Source organism: Mytilus trossulus, chromosome 1 (assembly GCF_036588685.1).
Source record: "Mytilus trossulus isolate FHL-02 chromosome 1, PNRI_Mtr1.1.1.hap1, whole genome shotgun sequence".
Lineage (NCBI taxonomy): Eukaryota > Metazoa > Mollusca > Bivalvia > Mytilida > Mytilidae > Mytilus > Mytilus trossulus.
Window position 1 is genome coordinate 92,240,900 of NC_086373.1, and position 19,154 is coordinate 92,260,053.

Here is a 19,154-nt window from a genome sequence, read left to right on the forward strand (position 1 = left end):
ACGTCACAGACGTTGAGCTGTCGTATTTTCCGGCATATGAAATGCAACCTTGAAAAATGGTCGGCAGCAAGAGGGTTAAGCATGATATGGGATTATTAATAAAATATTAAAGAAGATTTGATTTACTTACAATTGTGGGAGAGCCATTTTAAAAAGATAAAATGTTCAATAAGGAAAATTAATGAAAAATAGCATAACGATCCTGAAGAAATGAATAAAGCTTTTTATTTACATTACTGAAAAGTGGTTTAATTTTCAAGTTTAAATTTTGCTGTTTCTCCATTTATTGTTTACAAATTGTTTGTTGATTTTTTATATTTTTTTCGTAATTTCTAAAAACTGATAAGTTTTACACATCTTTTTGAGTGATGTGGTAGACCAGCATTTGACAAAAATTCTGCAATTAACACATAAAAAATGAAATGTTTAAATCTGTAAACTTGAAAACACACTTAAAGTCCGTTTATTTTGTATATTTTTAGGTGAATTTGCAACACAGACATGTTTTCAGGGTCGGTTTGGTGAAGAGATTGGTAGTGATCAATTTGGTATACAAGTCATGCTACATCCTCCGGAACCAAACAAACACTTAGCCATTGGTCGAGTGTCCTATGTTGAATTCACATATGCTGGCCAGGCCTTCCGACTAGGAAGATATCCATTCCATTTCCACTTAGGAGGAGACATGTCTTCATCCTACATCAAAGGATGCGCTCTCCATGAGACATTCAACCGTGCTGTCAATATACACGGAACACACAACGCATTGATTGAAAATAATGTTATCTACAATGTAATGGGAGGAGCTTTCTTTTTAGAAGATGGTATTGAAACTAACAACACTATTCAGTATAATTTAGCTGTGTTTGTACGTGAGAGTACCAGTTTGTTGAATGATGATGTAACACCAGCCTCATTCTGGGTGACCAATCCAAATAATATAATTCAGCATAATAGTGCAGCTGGAGGCAGTCATTTTGGCTTTTGGTACAGAATGCATCCTCATCCCGAAGGACCTTCTCGTACAAACAGTATTTGCCCACAAAAAGAAGTGATGGGAGTTTTCACCAATAATACAGCTCACTCTTTTGGATGGTTTGGTCTGTGGATATTTGAAACCTTTTTACCCAAAGAGGGTGGAGGTTGTGGTTCAAATACTCCAACCCCAGCTGTATTCAACACCTTTTATGCCTGGAATAATGACAAGGGAGCAGAGTCTGTAAATACAGGAGCTGTTCAGTTTCACGATTTTATCCTCGTTAATAACAAAAAAGCTGGATATGAACAGAAGAAAAGTTTAGAGGGAGAGTTTTATACACAAAATGGTCCATTGTTTAAGGATGGATTCATTGTTGGTAGATCACCAGCACTGTCAAACAGTGTTCAAGGCTGTACTAATGCTGGTATTATTATGCCTTATTTGTACAGATTTATGGTTGATGGCACAGAATTTGCTAATTTTAATGAGGGAGGTTGTAGTTGCATTGCTTGGACATCAATTACTGGAACAAGTGGACCAGAAAATGGAGGATTTGAGTACCATACACAGAATTTAATATTTACAAATGTTGGAGCAAATAATAGAGGACACTTTAGATGGAAGTTTGAAGCTCTCATTATTGATCGTGATGGTACTCTGAGTGGAACACCAAATGGAACAATTGTCCCAACTGCGGATATTAATCCACCTTCATGTTCCCATTTAGAATCATTTTCTCATGGTGTTCCAGCTAGTGTCTGTCCACCAGGTGTCAAATTTATACGATTTTCTAATAATAATATCAAGCCAACATCCATTGACTACAAAGCAATGAGGATGAACAATACCTATGGAGCTGAGCTTTCTAGCTGGCAGAAGAAGCGTATGACTCATCCTAAAGGCTGGATGATTTTACTTCCTGCAGGTGAAACATATGTTTTGAACTTTGAGAATGCTGAACATATGACTAATATGAGTTTTTCTGGAGCATTGTCTTTATTTGGTGTAAGTTTATATTATTTCACTACTGTACATATCCAACCATCTTAACCCTATCACAATACTTATTGCTGAATGATTTAACTAATTTAACTTTGGATTCATCACTACAAATTGATCAACTGGTAAAATAGTTCAGCTCATTTTAAGTATGGAACAGGTGCAGTTTAAAAAAAGAAAATTAACTAACAATCCTTATGATTTGAATACCAAATCTATCATTGAAATTGTAAAGGTGTATATGAATAAAATTCTAAAATATTTTTTTTCATCTAATTTCATGTCAATTTTGAGTTTTCATAGTTTGTAGGTAGTGTAAAAATTAAATAATTTAACCTATGACCTATTTTCAGGATGATGACTTCTTGATATTCAGTATGAAAACTGTACAACATCCTGACTGTGTCTTACTTTCTAGTGGAGTTTGTGTCAATGAAACTCTTACACCACTAGATGGAGCTGTAGACTACCATGGCGATTGGTCATATGATTCTTCAACACAAAGGATCAGCTATATAAGTATGTATGGTCTTGTACCATTTCAAATAATTTCTAGTTTAAATTAATTTTATTTTGAATTTTGTTTTCTTTGTTGGTATTGAATGATATGTGATTTGTTATGAAATGCAAATTAAGCTAAATAATTTTACCCCATGAATATTGTGTAGTATGATTAAAGGGCAATATTTTGGCGTTAAAAGTACCAGTACAAATAAATCCTGAATATGTTCTTATAATGTCAAGGTTATATGTCAATAAGACATACAGTAGCATACACATGACGTCTTGGAGTCAGTTTAGCATCTTCAACATTGAACAAGTGATCTATATACTAAAGAGAGACACATATATTTAAGTTGGTATTGAATAAAATCTGTTTTTAAAGGCTCATGAAATTTGAAATGCTTCTTAAAAAATAAACTGAAAATTTACTTATAATTTCTTGGCATTGATGTAATAAGTTTATTTTTGTTGTTTACAGTTTCAATGAGAGACAGGCCAGTTTCTGGTAGAAGGAAGAAAAGGTCAACATTTTCTGGAACAACATCAATTAATCTGAACTTCAAGTCATACAAATGTTTTTATGAGAACTGTGTTGTACCACCAGATCCAAGCACTCTGCCACCCCCGAATACTAGACCTGATGATTTTACTGTATGGTCCAATGCTAGTACTTGGCTTAATAATACATTACCTGTAGCAGGTGATAGTGTTACTATTGAAGAAGGTATTTAACTTTATCTAATTAGGTAATTGACAATTGCAGCATTTACAATCTTATTAAATATTTACATGCAGGAACATTAGATCTAAATTTTGTAACTTATTCCTGTATGATTAACTTCTGGATCCTTATAAGCTTAAGATACTTCTTTTTATAAGAGTGAAATAGAATCTTTTCAATTATTATTAGGCATTCATATTTCTATTCATTTGATAGAAAATGTAATTCCAAGCAAAAGTTCTAAGATCACAAATTATATGAAAAAGTGTATTTATTTAGTCTAACATGCAGAACTATGCTGGCTTTCTTAATATTCTCTTTTACCACTTATGATGTACATCTATAACTTTCAAGAATTTGTAAAAAGTTCTAGACCTAATTTAGTTTTGGATAGCTAGGATTTATACCTTGATCAGTGATTTTCTTATATGAAATTGAAAATTGAAAATCTTTACAAAGTTTAAGCAGACATCAAGAGATTTATTATTTACTTGTATCCATTACTTCCAGGTGAATGGCGTTTTGGAGATACAGATATACCCCCTCTAGCAGAACTTATAATATATGGAGTACTAGAACTCGACCATGGCGATGCCTTATCAGGATACAGAGATTTTACCATCCAGACATCATACATTGTTATTCTTGGTGGTAGATTAATCGTAGGTTGGGAAGATAAACCTTTCTTGGGAAACGTCCACATTTTACTGCAAGGACATTGGTTTACACAGGAATATTTCATTCCTTCTGATGATGTTACTATTGGGTCAAAGGTCATTGGTAAGAAAAATTATATTTTATTATTTGACAGTTTATTCATTTTAAGGTTTAAAGTTGAGTTTTTCATATGGTTTAGATGTATAAATATAGATATTGAATTAGTTTAAATTTTCCGAAATTTCAATGTTAATTTATTTTAGGTTCAATAGTATGCATGTTACTGCAGTTTTGTCATTAAAATTCAATAAAATTTATTTACCAGGTCACTTTTTAAAATAAAATGGTCTGATACTATGTCAAATTCTAATTATTGTGATGCTTTACAAAACTGGCCTTAGTATTTATTTAAACATTGTGTATATTTTAGAGTAATCATTGTTGAACTTTGTGTGTTTTAGGTGTTTATGGAGGATTAGATCTACATGGTAAAGAAGTAGCTATGCCCTGGACAACACTTAATACTACTGCACAAGCAGGGGAGACAACTATAACAGTAAACAAAGCACTGGATTGGGAAGTTGGTCAAGAAATTGTTGTTGCACCTACTGGATACAATGCTTGGGAAACAGAAACCTTTAAAATCACTGCTCTAGCTGCTTCTGCTGATAATACAACAATAATTACATTGAATGATACACTCAAGTTTAAACATTTAGGTAAACATTGAAGTCCCTTGTATTTCCTACTCATTCCTTCTTATCTTTTAGTACAGATAATTTTAGTGCAAATGTATAGAGAAAAAGCTGAATATGTCATAATTTGTGAATTTTGAAATTACACTTATCTATTTAATTGAGATTTTACTCATTATATGGAAAATGACAGTTAAAAGTTTAGGTGATATGATTTAGCCATCTGTCAATGAAAATGAAAATAAACTCTTGTTGAATATTTGTAAATTATGGCTTTCTTATATTATTGCTTTTTCAACTTATTAACATGCCTATTTTCATTTCTAATTAACAGGATATTCTGACAGTTCTGTAACCATTGCTGCAGAAGTTGGTTTATTAACCAGAAATATCAAAATAGAAGGTGAAGATTATGACAAACTCTATAAACAATCTTTTGGTGGCCGTGTCTTGGTTGGAGAAAGTTCTTATGGCAGAGGTAAGACATTGACAGATTCAATTATAACATTTTTATAACAAAGACTTCACTGAAATGAGACAACATACCTGAAATAGTTATCATAGGTACTAGGATTATAATTTAATACACCAGACACGCGTTTCGTCTACATAAGACTCATCAGTGACTCTCATATCTAAACTGTTAAAAAGTCAAACAAGTACAAAGTTGAAGAGCTTTGAGGATGCAGTCTCTCAACTTTCATTCAGATCATTTTTTTTTTCTCTCCATTATTGGTAGATAGTCAAGAATTTGTCTTTTGAGTCGTATTTGGATATGATTCAACCAGATATTTTGAAATCAGGGAGAAATTATTCTCAACAATTTCCACAATATTTTCATTTGATATTCTTCCTGTTAATTGTTATTTTGCACTTTGAATGTTTAAATCGTTTCGCAATTAATAAAATGTGTAAAAAAACAACAATCACCAAGTGATGATGAAATTGCTGTTTCAGGTTATGCCAGAATTTCCAACGTAGAATTTTACCACATGGGCCAAGAAGGATACATCGATTCATATGATCCACGTTATGCTGTAGCTTTTATGGATTCAGGACCAGTGACCAATCTTAAACCATCTTATATTAGAAATAATGCATTCCACCATGGTTTCTCTCCAGCCATTGGAGTATACAATGCACAGAACATGCCTATAGAAGATAATGTGGTTCACCATTGTGTTTATTTCTGTAAGTGCCTTATTCTCCAAAAGTTAATCATAGAAGTCAAATGTAAAAACAAATAGATTATGTATGATTCAAATTTAAAATGTCTTCTATTGTGTTTCCAATGTGCTAGGTTTAATGTGTGATTAAAGACAAATTTCCTATACTGATGGTCAGAAGGTCAAGTTAGGTTATAATGAATATGCCTATTTAGCTAATTGATAATGGCAGTTTAACAAATTTGCATTGCCTTTTTTTAGAAGTATATATTTTTTTTATATGTGTAATCATGCTTTATGTGAAAATGCATATATAATAATCAGAGCAAATAAGTTTTCTCTTCAATGAGTAATTTTAGCAGAGATTTTCATAAATGAACATTAACTCGCAACTCAGCTTGATAATAATGAATTCATAGTTCAATATCAATAGATCAATAGATGTAATGCTTCCATTCTTCATTTAATTTTAGGATTTGATCGAACCATGTCATGAATTTCATTTTGAATATATGTCCTCTGTCTTTTGCAGCAATCCAAACAAATTCTGATAATACTCAGATAAAAAGGAATATGGTAGTTTTAATGGTATTTGAAGGATCTTACCAAGACCGATTTGAACCATTGAACGTTCGTTTTAATGGAGCTATATCAGCCGTTGAAGCAACTGATTTGAAATTGGAAGGCAACAGAGTGTCTGGATCCGAACGTCTAGCCTATCACATCCATCCACAGTCATGTGACACATTAGAAGCTGATTGGTTCTCAGATAATTTGGCTCGGTCATCACTGATAGGTGTAGGAAATCTACCAATAGATAAACTTTCCAATGCCTGTAACAGATATTCAGGGTTTATTGCGTTAAAATCTTATAACTTTGGAATCTATTACCAGGGTGGTAGTTCTGTTGTTTTTGAAGGCCTTACATTGGCTGATAATCAACTTGGTATTTTCCCCATGGTGTTAGGACCAGCCTCTATATCACATGCTTATGCTGACAAAACTGTAACAGTCAAAAACTCACATATTATTGGTACAACTCCATCATTTGATTGTTCTACTGATAGAACAGATGGGTCAGACGATAATATAAAACTTGCCGGTGTAGCTTCACCATTTGATGGATCAAGAAGGATTGGTGTAGCTTTTGGAACGTTTTCTTCTGGATCTAACAAAGCTCCTGAAAAGCCATTTGTCAATATAATGTCATATCAGGCAATAAATGGAATCACAATTCTGGAAGGTAATTAATTATATTATATTTCTTCGATCATATGATAGACTGACTTTATGTAAAATATTTTGTTATAAAAATTACAGTAGATAAAAAAATAAGAAGAACCAGTTAAGGGTTAAAATAAAGTAAAAATATTGAAAAAGGAAATTTTATGACTCAGTTCAGATTTTTTTTTAAAGTAATGTGTTGATGGATTGATTGTTTTTTTTCAAGAACACAAGTTTAATTCATGTATAAGAAGATGTAATAGAGGTTTTGATTTTATTGTTTAAATTCTTTTTTTTTCAGATATTACATTCAGCGATTTTTCCTCACCATGTTCGGTCAATGATTTTGCTTTTACCACCAACAAGAATAATGATGATGGTATACATCCAGCAAAATCTCAACGAATTACATTTAATAATGTTGCAAAGAGTAACAGAATTCTGATTCATCGTCCTAATGTAGGGTAAGCATGCCACTACAATTATATTTCATTTGTGTAAACCATTTTCTAGCAAATGGTCAGTTCTCCTTTGAATCTTTTAAAAGCTTTTCAAAACAAAAGGATTTTTTACAGTTTACACATGATTATATCAAAGCTGTCAAAAAGTTTGAATCATCAATGAATACAAGAACATACCAGTATTTTAATACTTATTGTGCACAAAATATGTAACTACATAATATATGATTGAAATGTTGCATATGAAAGTTTTTCAAATTTTTTTTTTTCGTAAACAGAAAGATAAACTCTGCTGATTGTGTGGATATGGATTGTGATGGACTAAAGAAAGCTTTCCTGAAAGATTTGGATGGGTCATTCATGGGATCCCCAGGAGCTGTCATTCCGCAATCAGAATTTGAGTGGGGCGGAGATACACGTAGAGGACTTGGTGATTACCGAGTCCCAAAAACCATGCAGACAGAATTAGATGGAACTCGTATTCCAATGAGTACATTAGCACCTATTAAAGGTTAGTTATTTTTGTATGTTCTTTCTACCTGAGTTCTAAAAAAATTGAAAATGGAAATTGGGAATATGTCAAAGAAACAACAACCCGACCAAAGAGAACACAACAGCCAAGGCCACCAATGGTTCTTCAATGAATGGTTTTAAACTTTAAATCATTGTTTTCTTTGGTCAATTGCATGATTCAATAATTTGTTTATATGGTCATGATTTTAAAGATAACATATGCATTAGTTTGAAGGCTATAGGATAATTAATGCATATACATTTGTACACTCATACTAGGCTAGAAAATAATGGATTTATGTTTTATTGCTTCAGGTATAATCAGAGACAAAACCTGTGTATATCAGTCTACATGGCAAGCATATGAATGTCATCTTTATGATTATGAAATGTTAACCATAGAGAGTATGGACTCTGACACAGAGAAACGACGGCTTTCTCCTGTTGCTATTCTAGGACATGATGAAGAAGGAGATGGTGTCCTTGACCTGATTAACGGACCCCAAGATCATGGTTGGTGTTCTGGATACACATGTCGTAAACGTTTATCTACATTCCAAGCTCTTGTTGCTACTGGTAAGTGTTATTAACAATCTATTTAATTGATGATTGTCACTTCTTTAAAAATAGGATTGTAGCAGTAACAGTGGAACTTCTCATTTGCCAGTTATTTGGCAATGGAATGATTTGTTTCTATGTACGAGTACTTTTGAATGAGTTTAGTTATTCTTGATGATCTCTTGCTGTTGGTGACTTTTCTTTAAAAAAAATTATTTCATCTTCAGTCTCTTCTGATGTATGATTGTAATTTTATATTAAGTTTTAGTATTCATATTGTCAAGATGGTTGATACATTTGTTTAGGGTTTTATAATCTAACTATTTGTCAAGCAATTATCTATTGATTAATTTTTATGAGGTAAAGCTGAAAAATTGTCTTTCTGGAAAATCTATATTGGACAAAACTTTCAAAGTAAAAAAAAAATAACCAAACTGTTTGAAGTACTATTTAACAGTGATATTGAAAATACAAAGAAATATACTGCTTTTAATTCAAAATACAGAACATTGATATAATATATTTCTTTTTCATAGGTAAAGACTATTTAATCCATTTCACCAGTACAACACCACAGAAATTACGATATATGCTGTTGAATTCTGACAACACCCAAGCTGTTGGACTTGCAGTCTGGTATTCCCAATCTTACAGATTAGATGTTTACTATGGAAGTGACCATATTATGCCAGTAAATGGAAGATGGAAACTTGGTGCTTACATTTTAGATCCACCACCAGTTGGTCAACCATTTGCTTACAAACCAAATGTGACCACTGATGTTGCAGGGACTAACTGGTTTGATAGAGATTCTGGTATCCTTTACTTGATAGTCAAAGGACCTACACCAATAAATGTAAAGACTGTAGAACAGGTCATCATTAACTTCCAGTACCCAGCTACAACAGTAGATAATTTCTACGGAGAAAAGATTGTAGAGTATTTGGCAGCTTTCTTTGATCTTCCACCAGAAAAAGTCAGAGTTGTAGATATTATTAGTGCTACCTCAGGAAGTGGCAGACGACGAAAAAGATCAACAGGTTATGATGAAATTATCATTGAAGTCAGTGATACTCCTTCTACTAGTAAGTTTCTAATATGCCAAGAAAAATATTTGTTCATTATACTTTAAGATAATACTTTTTAAAGTGAGGTCCATAATTTCATTTTGAAGATTTATTGTGATATTTTGACAATGATATAAATGATTATTTATTTGTTTCACATTGTTTGCAATATGTGAATTCTCTTAAATATTATATTTCAATAAGACTGGATGAAAACTTTATGGTTTTTATCAGCAGTTTTGGCTTTTATCCTTTTATAAATGGTGAAATACATATGTATTTTTAATTTCATTTTAGCTAACCTAAAATAGAAGATAGTTTATTTTTTTTTTTATTTATTTACAGCTTACAATGCTTCAGCCAGCAGTCCACTAACAAAAGAAAAGTTAGAAGAGATTTATGCCCTTGCAGTAGCTGAAGGGCAGTTAGGAAACTTCAGTATGATTCTAAATGGTACAGTGCTGGGAGTGTCTATAGCTGAACCTACAATTGATCCTTCAAGTCCAGAATGGGGTGCAATAACTACATCAGATGGTTACCGTATTCTTGTCCAAGTTGACCATCTTGGTTTCAATACTAAACCATCACCACTTCATGAAGGTGCACCATTTAAAACACAACCAAAGATTAATGCATACGATATAGTGGTAAGTTGGTAAATTTATACAGGAACTGAGTATCAGCATAAGTTATGTATGTTTAATGGAAACATGGAACCATACACCTTCACTTAAATTAATTTGGTTCGTTTCATTTTCATAAATTTTTTACCAAATATTTACCTTGACCCTATGACAAAAATATAAATAATTTTAAAAACTTGAATCACATAATTTATCAGAAGTATTTCATGGATATATGGCAGTTTGAAAAACACTAATTTTGATTATTGAGAGCCAAATATTTGCTTATGAATAGAACATGATTAAAATATTCAGATTATTTTTACAGAGTTATCTCCCTGTAGTGTTATGTACCACATTAATCACAGTTTGTACTTTCAGCATAGATATATAGGTAAATTATGGATTTTTCATGTCAAAAATATGAATAAATGTTTGAAAATACTTTTTTTTTAATTTCAGAACAACAAAATAAATGATTTAGGAACAACTCAGTACCCATGGTATGTGACAGCTAGTATCAGACCAGGAACTGGAAATCCGTCTGCACAACTTCTAGGAAATACAACAGTACAGTTTGTCAATGGCTGGGCTAACTTTACAAATCTTGCCATCAGTTACTTTGGAACAGGATACATTCTTGATTTCAACATCACCTCACCTACTGAAGGGGAAAATATGACCTTGGCATCTGACCCTATGGACATTACTGCCAGACCGATCACAGCTGTAACAGTATCTTCCACATCAGATGTGTATGAGTCATCTTTTATGTCTGTTGGTTTGGAATTAAGAGATGATATCACAGCAGAGACCATCAGTGACATTGCTTGGAGGGTAGGTTTTTTATAAAATTATATATACAAATTGACATAGTGTTTTTGACATTATAAACATAGAAATTATACAAATTAAACTAATTCATACACAAATTTTTGCCATGTGTTTATTATTGCAAATGTTTATTTGAAGGACAGGTTTCGTAAAATAAAAATGCATTTAAAATTTTTTTTGCATTGCAAACAATGGGAGTTAATCTCATTGTACCTAATTGATTATGACTTTTACAAGATTACTTCCCCTAGTTACATCATCTGGCTTTTAATTAACATGTGGCTTAAACCAAGAGAGCATGTTCCAGCCACATTTTTTGGGTTATTGATTTTTTTAAAGGTAGTATTCTATGTATTCGTAAAAATTAACATTGCTTTTGATTTCATTGACATAACAACTTTAATTGAATTTTTCTTTCATCTTTTAGGGACATACATGGAATGTAGCAGCAGAAATAGGAATGCCAGATTTATACAATGGTTCTTTACTTGGCACAGTCTCAGTAGCATTTGATGCAGTCACAAGTCAAGCTAACTTCTACTCTCTAAACTTAACCATGATAGGAATGACCGTCATCAAATTCCATGTGACCAGCACTCCAGCTGATTACGACTTTTATGTGGAACATCTTGTTCCTGTCAGAGGTACACAACATATGGGTATGGCAGTAGAAGAGACAACAGAAATTGAATTGAAAATAGAAGCTGATTACAATTCAATCGTAGGATCTAATGATAAAAGTGCAGCTGCTATGTTTGGTAATTGGTTTGCCAATGCTTTCCCAGATATCAGGTGTGATGGAGTGTCTCTCAGAGCTGGTAAGTTTATATCAAATGTTGATTGAATTTAAACAATTATAATTATTTTACTGTATATGTGTTTTTTTCTAAATTTTTGAGCCAATTTGAGCTCGAAATAAAATGTGTAAGGCTGAATTATTGTTACTCTGTATGATTTTCTGTGGCAGTAAAACTACAAATGCAACCATCAAATTGGCACAAAAAAATACAGGGGCAACTCTTTTACAGTACTGTTATTCCTTAATTTTACAAGGAAGGGACCATTTGTTCATAGATTATATTAGTTTTTATAGATTTGCATGTTTAATAATATAAATTCTATCTAATTGTGGTTTTAATTTTATAGGCAGTATAATGGTTACCATGACAGTATCAGGAAGCAACACCAATGTCAATACTTCATTATATTCAACATGTTCATTGATCAGCGGTGGTCAGTCATTTACCTTTAATGGTAACGCCTTGTCCTTATCAACTTATATGACCTATAATGGAACTACTTTCTATGGAGTATCCTGCAATGTTTCAGTAAGTATAGCACATGTACTTTTATATATTGAAAACACATTTATTTGTCAGTCTGTCTGTCTAGTCAGTTTGCAAAATATCTACCTACGGTGATCTACCTAGACATGCAGTCAAGTTTGATGATGATAACTTTGCCTTTATTTGGAAGCCTGTTATATTTCACACAATTGAAATTTGCAAGTCAGATTATTGTTTATGAACCTGGTATTGTCACCCAACATTTTCTTTTATTCATATTCAAAATTTTATCTGATGAACAACTAAATTTCAGGAACTATATGATAATTTCACTATTTCCAAGATATTTATATTATTTGACCTTGCTGGAATTATATTTATCAGATACTACAGGTTAACCAAAATATTTAATTAATATTCTTTTTTTTCTAGCCAAGTGATGATGATTCAAGTAACATAGCCGTTATAGTTGCAGCTGCTGTGTGTTCTGTTTGTGTTCTAATTGTTGTTGTTGTACTATTACTATGGAAATTCAAGGTTGTTCCTAAAACCAAAACACATGGTATGTATCTTGTACAATAGTAGATTAAATGATTCACTGAACAAGGTGGTGTAAGCAGTGTTCTGATAAAGCTTTAATTTTTAATGTTGAAATGTAAAATTGAGAATAGAAACGGAAACTGTGTCAAAGAGACAACAACCTGACCAAAGAACAGAAAACAAAAGTGTATTTGATATTGTGAAAGGTTACTTCCCATTCATACAAATCTTAATTTTCAATCAGATGAATCTACATTGCAAAGAGGACTGGCTGAATATATTGACATAAGGATAAAAAATATTTCACAAGTGTTTTATTGGTTAAAATTTCAAATTATTTGTTTGATACACATTGCTTAAAGTACATATATCCTTAAAACAACTCATCCTTTTTCATTTAATTCATTCATTTAAAAAACCATCAAATATGTATCCTCATAGTCTTTATTCAAAAAAGGAAAAAAATAGATTTTAGTACATTATGCATTAAACTTTTCTTTGTTTATAGTTCTGTTTGTAGGATATTTATTTTGGGGATTGTAATTCCAACAATGAAGGGAAAAGCTTGTACTATATGTTATTAAATTGACCTTTGTCTAATTTCTAATTTCATTATCTTTCAGACACAGAAGAATATGGCACCAAGTACCATGGAAATAGTGATATTGATGATATTCTATTTAGAGAGCGTACCTTCATGAGTATTACAAATGCTCCAGTGGCCACTTCAATCAAAGAATCATACCCATACCCAACCAAAAACTAGAAATACAGATACAACAAGAAACGGAAAAACAAAACTTTTAATAGAATTAGAATATTTATGTATCTCTTATAATAGTGCTGTAAATTCAAATACATGTACAATAATTTTGAAACTTTTTTTCGAACAAATGTTCTTGTAAATTTTTCTAATAAGATTTATTTTCTGACGACAATTTTGTACTGTATTGTTATTACAAAATGTACTGTAAATAACAGCCTTTCTGAAATCAGTATTGGTATTAGATGTTTTCTGCCAGTTGTATGATAATTAATCCAGGGAAGAAGTTTATGTCTTTAGCAAGTTTTACTACAGCAGGAATATATTCTGAACTTTCCAATACATTCACATACTCATTAAATTGCAATACATGTATAAAAAGTTTTATATTTTTTACCTCATTTTGTAATATTTTTTTCAGATTTTATATTTTTTATACTTGACAATGCACAAAACTACTTCTCAATACACTTTCATATATGCCTCTAAACCTGTTTATATACGTAATTTGCATTATCAGTTATTGTCTATTTACAAGGTTCTAATTGAAACAAGCCAATATCTATGATAATTTTCACTTGTAAATTTCACAATTATTAGTTGCTGCAGAAAAAAAAGAAAGGCAATAACAACTTATTACAAGATAACAAATGATTATGGCCAGTACTCTAGTTTTGAATCTCATAATATAAATCTTTGATATTTATTTTGTTATCCCTACATTTATTAATTTATTCCCTCCTCTCATTTCCTAGAAATATTGAGAAGTAGACGTGCAAATATCTGTGATACATTGTTAGTCTATCCATGTGAGACATTGTTAGTCTGTCCATGTGAGACATTGTTAGTCTGTCTGTGTGAGACATTGTTAGTCTGTCCGTGTGAGACATTGTTAGTCTGTCCATGATATATATTTTATTGTAACCTATCTGTGATAGGCATTTTATTGCAATCGATCTTTCTTTATTTTCTGTTATCTTTTTTATAAATAAAGCATTTTCTTTATTCTTTTTTTTTTATCCATTCTAAAACAGTATTGAACAATATATATAAAAATTCAGTTCATAGTCAAAGTGTGTGACTGTACAGATACCTCAATATCAATGAACAAAACATCAATCTTTCAGGTATGATTGCCAATGAAACACCTTTTCACAAGAGCCCAAATATCACAGCAATTAATAACTATAGGTCACCATGCAGCCTTCAACAATGAGTTAACCCCATACTGCAGAGGCTGCTAAAATAGGCCCCGAAATGACAAATGCAAAACAGTTCAAATAAGAAGGTCTTATATATAATATGTACAAAATAATACACAAAAAAAAACAAATATATAACACAGCAATAAATGACCACTAAATTGCAGCCTCTTGACTTGGACAGGCACATACAGAATGTGGCATGGTTAAACATGCTTGTGGGCGCCTAACCCTCTGACAGTGATGCAAAAGAACATTTCAAGTACTGTACTGTACAAACCAATAAACAGAGGATGCATATGATCAACATACAACAACCACTCAATTACAGGCTCCTGACTTAGGACAGGCACATATATAATGTGGCCAGGTTAACATTGTTAGCTGGCCCACCACCCTCACCCTTTCCAGAGACCATGGTGTAACAATACAGCATAAGAACAAACTATAAAAGTCAGTTAAAAAAGACTTAACTCATCAAATGGTTACCAATAGAAATACATCAAACAAAATTAGGTTATCTAAATATTTAGTATACAGTTGATCTATTATATAATTGTCTTGGTGTAAACTAAACAACAAATATCCAGTCAATATCTTCAAGCATGACAAAAACTAGAGTCTCTAAAGAGCCTGTGTCGCTCACATTGGTGTATGTGAATTAAACAAAGGAAGCAGACAGTTCATGGCAAAATTGTGTTTAGGTGATTGTGATGTGTTTCTACATCTTACTTTACTGAACATTCTTGCTGCTTACAATTATCTCTATCTATAATGAACTTGTCCATGTAGTTTCAGTGGAAAATGTTAGTAAAAATTTACAAATTTTATGAAAATTGTTAAAAATTGATTATAAAGGACAATAACTTCTTAGGGGGTCAATTGACCATTTTGGTCATTTTTGACTTATTTTTGAGTCTTAAATTGCTGTACATTATTGCTGTTTACAGTTTATCTCTATTTATAATAATATTCAAGATAATAACCCAAAACAGCAAAATTTCCTTAAAATTACCAATTTAGGGGCAGCTACCTAACAACGAGTTGTCCCATTCATCTTAAAATTTCAAGGCAGACAGATCTTGACCAGATAAACAATTTTACTCCTTATCAGATTTGCTCTAAATGCTTTGGTTTTTGAGTAATAACCAAAAACTGTTTTTAATCTCCATGTTCTATTTTTAGCCGTAACGTCCATCTTGGTTGGTTGGCCAGGTCAAAAAACACAATTTTTAAACTAGATACATCAATGATGATTGTGGCCAAGTTTGGATTAATTTAGCCCGGTAGTTTCAGAGGAGAAGATTTTTGTAAAAGATCATGGATATTTACGAAAAATGATTAAAAATTGACTATAAAGGGCAATAACTCCTAAAGGGGTCAACTGACCATTTTGGTCATGTTGACTTATTTGAAAATCTTACTTTTCTGAACATTATTGCTACTTACAGTTTATCTCCATCTATAATAATATTCAAGATGTTAACCTAAAACAGTAAAATTTCCTTAAAATTACCAATTTAGGGGCAGCAACCCAACAATGGGTTGCCTGATTCATCTGAAAATTTCAGGACAGATAGATCTTGACCTGATAAACAATTTTACTCCGAGTCAGATTTGCTCTAAATGCTTTGGTTTTTGAGTTATAAGCCAAAAACTGCATTTTACCCCTATGTTCTATTTTTAGCCATGGCAGCCATCTTGGATGGTTGACTGGGTAAAAAAACACAAAATTTAAACTAGATACATCAATGATGATTGTGGCCAAGTTTGGATAAATTTGGCCCGATAGTTTCAGAGGAGAAGATTTTTGTAAAAGATCATGGATATTTACTAAAAATGGTTAAAAAAATGACTATAAAGGGCAATAACTCCTAAAGGGGTCAACTGACCATTTTGGTCATGTTGACTTATTTGTAAATCTTACTTTTCTGAACATTATTGCTACTTACAGTTTATCTCCATCTATAATAATATTCAAGATAATAACCAAAAACAGTAAAATTTCCTTAAAGGGGCACTAGCTGTCAAATTCATGGTCACCAATTTGACTCAAATTCTCATATTTGATTAATAACAATGTAAAACATTTATCCAATCTATCAAACGTTTAAAATAAACAGTTTACAGAGCATGGGGTAGATGATATGTAGGTTCGTTTCGTATGTATTTAAATCCAGATGCCATCTAATTAACTATCGATTTGACCTCAGATGACCATATAAGCGATGTAAACACAAATAAAGATATGAATAGGTTAAACCAGCAAGTGCAATTGGATTTTTATAGGTCTGTTTGATTTGAATTTAAAGATTAACTAGAGGCTCCAAAGAGCCTGTGTCGCTCACCTTGGTCTATGTGAATATTAAACAAAGGACGCATTTGAATTCATGACAAAATTGTGTTTTGGTGATGGTGATGTGTTTGTACATCTTACTTTACTGAACATTCTTGCTGCTTACAAACATTCTATCTATATTGAACTTGGCCTAAGAGTTTCAGTCGAAAATGTTAATTAAAATTTACAAATTTTATGAAAATTGTTAAAAATTGACTTTAAAGGGCAATAACTCCTTATGGGGTCAATTGACCATTTAGGTCATGTTGACTTATTTTTAAGTCTTACTTTGCTGTACATTGTTGCTCTTTACAGTTTATCTCTATCTATAATAATATTCAAGATAATAACTAAAAACGGCAAAATTTCCTAAAAATGACTAATTCAGGGGCATCAAACAAACAGCGGTTTGTCCGATCCATCTGAAAATTTCATGGCAGATAGATCTTGACCTGATAAACAATTTTACTCCCTGTTAGATTTGCTCTAAATGCTTTGGTTTTTGAGTTATAAGCCAAAAACTGCATTTTACCCCTATGTTCTATTTTTAGCCGTGGCGGCCATCTTGGTTGGTTGGCCGGGTCAGGCCACACATTTTTTAAACTATATACCCCAATGATGATTGCGGCCAAGTTTGTTTAAATTTGGCCTGGTAGTTTCAGAGAAGAAGATTTTTGTAAAAGATTACTAAGATTTACGAAAAATGGTTAAAAATTGACTATAAAGGGCAATAACTCCTAAAGGGGTCAACTGACCACTTTGATTATGTTGACTTATTTGTAGATCTTACTTTGCTGAACATTATTGTTGTTAACAGTTTATCTCTATCTATAATAATATTCAAGATAATAACCAAAAACAGCAAAATTTCCCTAAAATTACCAATTCAGGGGCAGCAACCCAACAACAGGTTGTCTGATTCATCTGAAAATTTCAGGGCAGATAGATCTTGACCTGATGAACATTTTTACATATATCAGATTTGCTCTAAATGCTTTGGTTTTTGAGTTATAAGCCAAAAACTGCATTTTACCCCTATGTTCTATTTTTAGCCTTGGCGGCCATCTTGGTTGGTTGGCGGGGTAACACCACACAATTTTTAAACTAGATACCCTTAATGATGATTATGGCCAAGTTTGGATTAATTTGGCCCAGCAGTTTCAGAGGAGAAGATTTTTGTAAAAGTTAACGACAACGGACGACAACGCCGGACGACTCCGGACGACGCCGGAGGCCAGACGCCAAGTGATGAGAAAAGCTCACTTGGCCCTTCGGGCCAGGTGAGCTAAAAATATAAGTTTCTCATTGTTTTTTAACCTTATAAGAATGATTTATGTGGATCAAATTAGTAATCAAATGATTTACCGTAGTTTCACTTTCATTGTTGACATTTTTCTTCTTTAAATAACCATTTCACGTACAATGCATGCGTTGTCAGTCTCTAGCTAGGGGGTTAAATTGAAGTTCACATGAATACCGGTTAGAATGATGATGACGTATTCACTAGCAAGTGAATCAGTCAAAAATTATGTATAATCGCTTATTTCAACAAAATTAAAGCAAATTGATTTCTAAAAGCAAATTATTATTTCATTATTCCAAATTAATTAATGATTAATCTAAAAAATATCATACTTTATTTTTTTATATGTATCGTAGCTAGTGCTCCTTTAAAATTACCAATTTAGTGGCAGCAACCCAACAATGGGTTGCCCGATTCATCTGAAAATTTCAGGGCAGATAGATCTTGACCTGACAAACATTTTTACCCCATGTCAGATTTGCTCTAAATGCTTTGGTTTTTGAGTTATAAGCCAAAAACTGCATTTTACCCCTATGTTCTATTTTTAGCCATGGCGGCCATCTTGGATGGTTGACTGGGTAAAAAAACACAAACTTTAAACTAGATACATCAATGATGATTGTGGCCAAGTTTGGATAAATTTGGCCCGGTAGTTTCAGAGAAGATGATTTTTGTAAAAGATCATGGATATTTACGAAAAATGGTTAAAAAAATGACTATA

At 32.1% G+C, this 19,154-nt stretch overlaps 1 protein-coding gene across 1 annotated transcript in view; it reads left to right on the top strand.

The window, feature by feature from the left end:
• Positions 1–14,595, top strand: part of LOC134690729 (fibrocystin-L-like) — a 40,928-nt gene extending 26,333 nt beyond the window's left edge. Inside the window, exons 39-56 of the mRNA XM_063550767.1 lie at positions 483–1,984; positions 2,332–2,497; positions 2,961–3,206; positions 3,714–3,983; positions 4,322–4,579; positions 4,890–5,033; positions 5,513–5,746; positions 6,254–6,964; positions 7,247–7,409; positions 7,685–7,917; positions 8,235–8,495; positions 9,014–9,562; positions 9,890–10,191; positions 10,630–11,004; positions 11,429–11,819; positions 12,148–12,329; positions 12,720–12,849; positions 13,451–14,595. Of these exons, the coding sequence (XP_063406837.1) occupies positions 483–1,984; positions 2,332–2,497; positions 2,961–3,206; positions 3,714–3,983; positions 4,322–4,579; positions 4,890–5,033; positions 5,513–5,746; positions 6,254–6,964; positions 7,247–7,409; positions 7,685–7,917; positions 8,235–8,495; positions 9,014–9,562; positions 9,890–10,191; positions 10,630–11,004; positions 11,429–11,819; positions 12,148–12,329; positions 12,720–12,849; positions 13,451–13,593 (6,260 nt within the window). The 3' untranslated portion in view covers positions 13,594–14,595. The remainder of the gene's footprint in view (positions 1–482; positions 1,985–2,331; positions 2,498–2,960; positions 3,207–3,713; positions 3,984–4,321; positions 4,580–4,889; positions 5,034–5,512; positions 5,747–6,253; positions 6,965–7,246; positions 7,410–7,684; positions 7,918–8,234; positions 8,496–9,013; positions 9,563–9,889; positions 10,192–10,629; positions 11,005–11,428; positions 11,820–12,147; positions 12,330–12,719; positions 12,850–13,450) is intronic.
• Positions 14,596–19,154: the final 4,559 nt, after the last annotated feature.